Here is a 3,445-nt window from a genome sequence, read left to right on the forward strand (position 1 = left end):
TTGGAGAGTAACAGCCAGTTCTGCCAGTGTACCTTCAAGTTTTTCCATTACATATTTACAAAATGTACACAAAACACCCCCTGAACAGAACTATCCAAAACTACAAAATGTATTTCGTTATGATGTGTTTGGCAACATGAGCTCAGTCAGTCAGTCCTTTATTGGCTATATATAGCTCGCAGGAAGACGGCACTCCCGCGTCTTTGATATGAGATCCATCCGTGTCACTGCTCCTTTCTTCTCCTCTTCCCATCCCCTCATTTCTCCTTTGCCTTCCCTCTACTGGGGCTGGGGGGAGTGACCTTGGACACCACCCACTGCACGTTGCCGAGGGCAACAGGCCCAGGCTGCGAAGCTGCCTCAGTGATACTCCGAGCGGTGGTGTTGTGCTCGGAGTCCTGCAACTCCTGCAACTCCTCCTCCTCCTCATCCTCTTCCTCATCATCAGAGCAGGGCACCCAGTCCTCCTGCTCCTCGCTCTCGGATCCCTGCACGGCGATCTGCGGCACCAGCGGGCACCTCCGCACCACCATCGCCCCCTCCTCCTCCCCGCCGGACTCCGAGCGGCCCACCAGCCAGGCGGCACGGTGCTGCAGGGGGCTCGGGTGCGCCGACGCGGCCGGTTTCTCATCAGGGTCGTCGAAGCTCACCTCCTGCACGGCCTCCTGCTTCTTGAAGGAGTCGCGGCGCTCGGACAGGTTGAGCTTGCGCATCACCACCAGCTGCTCCGTGCTGCCCGCCGACGACCACAGCCTCTGGGTGGCGCTGTAGTTCAGCCCCAGGCTCAGACGGGTGGTGCCCCCACCTCCGCCTCCGTCGTACTCCAGCTCGGCCAGCGCGTCAGCCTCAGCGTGGGGCACCTCCAGCGTGTGTCGACGCGGGGCGAAGGACTTCCTGTCGTGGTGGTGGTAGGCGCCAGGCAGGCGCTCGGCCGACTGCACGCGCTTGAGGAGGGGGGAGCGGGGGGGCTCTGCGCTGCGCGGACGCACCGCCTGCCGCACCAGCGTGGGCGGGGACAGCGTGTGGCCGTGGAAGGAGGAGTGCAGCGCCTTGGCGATGTTCGGCAGGGGCGACGGCGAGCGCTGCGGGGAAGTGCAGGCCAGTGGCGAGGGCGGGATGCTGCTGGTGGACTTGCGGCGGCCCACTTTGGTGAAGCGCTGAGCGCCCAGCTTGGAGCCGAGACCATGCAGGGAGCTGGGCCGGATGTGAGCCGCAGGAGAGCTTGGAGAGCTGGAGCAGGGGGAGGTGCTCTGGGGGGAGACGGCGTCTGGGGTCGGGGGTGGGGGGCGAGAGAGAGAGAGTTAGTTGATAGGATAGGAAAACAGGCTGGGTGGAGTCTGCAAGTTGCATGTTGTGTGTGTGTGTGTGTGTGTGTGTGTCAGGACGGTGTGGATGGCCCAGGAGAGAGGCTGTGTGTGTGTGTGTGTGTGTGTGTGTATTTATCTCACCTGTGGTATGGTGGTCTGGAGCTGGACTCCTGCAGGGCGTGGACGGCCCAGGAGAGAGGCTGTGTGTGGGGGACCCTGGGAGGCTCTCGCTGGAGGAGACGGAGTGCTGCAGACCAGAGGAGAAGCTGCGACTGCTGTGCATAACACCACTCTGCTTCGACAGCTTCTTCAGGATGCTGCGACGCCTAAAGATAGATACACACACACACACACACACACACACACACACACCATAAAACTTAATACAGGCATTCTGCTTAAACAACTCTTCAGGATATATATGTACCGCATATACACAAATAGATGGTAAAAAAAAAACACACACAAACAGGACACAACAGCCCAGTCACAGAAACATGCACTCAGTATCACCCAATCACCCACACACTGTCCCTCAGGACACAAAACACACAGGTAAACATTACACAATACACAAAACCAAAACATCACACTGTCACCGTACTATGCTGTTATCGTCCACCAGGGGGAGACACACACAACAAAAAGTCCCCTCTGCTTCAGTTTCACTTGAGATGACCACATCACATCAACAGCTACAGAGTGTGGAGTAGGACTGAGACCCCCACAGAGAACCTGCTTCCTTTATTCTGCTCATCGAATATCACAGATTATAACCCAGATTATAAAACATGATAATCATGTAATTACACTACTGTATAATCAGTGTGTTGATCGGGTGATTCATAATCGTAATTCCACTACAACGTCCACTACATGCGTGTTGAATTTCCATACAGGACTCTCGCGCTACATATATTTGCATGAGTAATATGTGACTATCACTCTAATCCTGTGATGCCCCATCAGCTGTCATCACAAGAGAACAAGTGTGTGTGCTCCCAATCCAATGTGTTGCAGATGGGTTATGCTCGCTGCTGGCCTACATCAAGGGTTGTTTCACACCGATCCACAAAAGCCTGATGAGTCATACACACATTCAGACGAGCTTGTCCACAGAAACACACACGCTGGTTCTTACCGGTCCTGGGTGTCCCTCTTCTTGCTCTTCTTACTGCGGCGGGCCATCTTGCCCTTGTAGCTGGCCTTACGGGCCGGACCCCTCTTGATGGAGGTGTTCTCCAGGGCAGTGGTCTGTAGCGCCACCTTGTTGCCACTCTGTGCAGGTACAGACACACGAGGAACACAGATCAGATAAGATCTAAACCACATGTGTTGAATGAATATTTGACTGTGAAGTGTCACCAGTGTGAAAACAAACACTGCTGCATGTTCATTTCCTCTGTTCGTTTCAAAATCTGTCCAAAAAAATATTTTCAGTCTCTAACTTGCAAACCAGCGAAAATGACTGCTTAGCTCATCCCCACAGGCTGTGCAGCGCTTAGCCTGCACACACACACACACACACACACACACACAGTCAGTCAGTCAGTCACACACACACACACAGTCAGTCACACACAAAGTCTCACACACACACACACGATCAGTCACACACATACACAAAGTCTCACACACACACAGACTTTGCAGTGCTTAGCCTGCACATACTCACTGCTGGAAATATCTGCATGCTGATATGGCCATATCTTAAAAGCCAAATATGGATATGAACACTGCGCACGAACACGCACACACACAACGTCACACAGTCTCACAATGGTGACAGTCCACTTCAGATGGCTATAGTGGGGGCTTCCAAGTTATACACGAAGGAGGTCAATTCTATTTGCAATACCGGCAGTCTAATGTGACAAATAATAAAATTCTATTCTATTTATATGAGGGAGGTTATAAATATAGACTAATGTCTCAGAGATTAGAAATGTTTCCAAGAGGTCTGGTTTGTATGCAGTACAGACACAGACACAGCCATGGCTGGAGCTGATCTCCCCAGCTGACCTGAGCCATGCAGGACTACCCCTCCTCCCCCTCCCCCTCCCCCGCTACACGCTACACGCTGGTGTTCCTCCCACCTTGAGCAGTAACTCCATCATCTCCGTGTGCACGAGGCCCTG

At 53.8% G+C, this 3,445-nt stretch overlaps 1 protein-coding gene across 1 annotated transcript in view; it reads right to left on the reverse strand.

The window, feature by feature from the left end:
* Positions 1-200: 200 nt before the first annotated feature.
* LOC122129506 (microtubule-associated serine/threonine-protein kinase 3-like) overlaps positions 201-3,445 on the reverse strand; it is a 53,396-nt gene continuing 50,151 nt past the window's right edge. Inside the window, exons 26-29 of the mRNA XM_042704429.1 lie at positions 3,404-3,445; positions 2,449-2,585; positions 1,449-1,633; positions 201-1,267 (exon numbers count right to left, since the gene is read on the reverse strand). The exon at positions 3,404-3,445 is cut by the window's right edge and continues 81 nt beyond it. Coding sequence (XP_042560363.1) covers positions 258-1,267; positions 1,449-1,633; positions 2,449-2,585; positions 3,404-3,445 — 1,374 coding nt within the window. The 3' untranslated portion in view covers positions 201-257. The remainder of the gene's footprint in view (positions 1,268-1,448; positions 1,634-2,448; positions 2,586-3,403) is intronic.

Source organism: Clupea harengus, unplaced genomic scaffold, assembly GCF_900700415.2.
Source record: "Clupea harengus unplaced genomic scaffold, Ch_v2.0.2, whole genome shotgun sequence".
Taxonomy (NCBI): Eukaryota; Metazoa; Chordata; class Actinopteri; order Clupeiformes; family Clupeidae; genus Clupea; species Clupea harengus.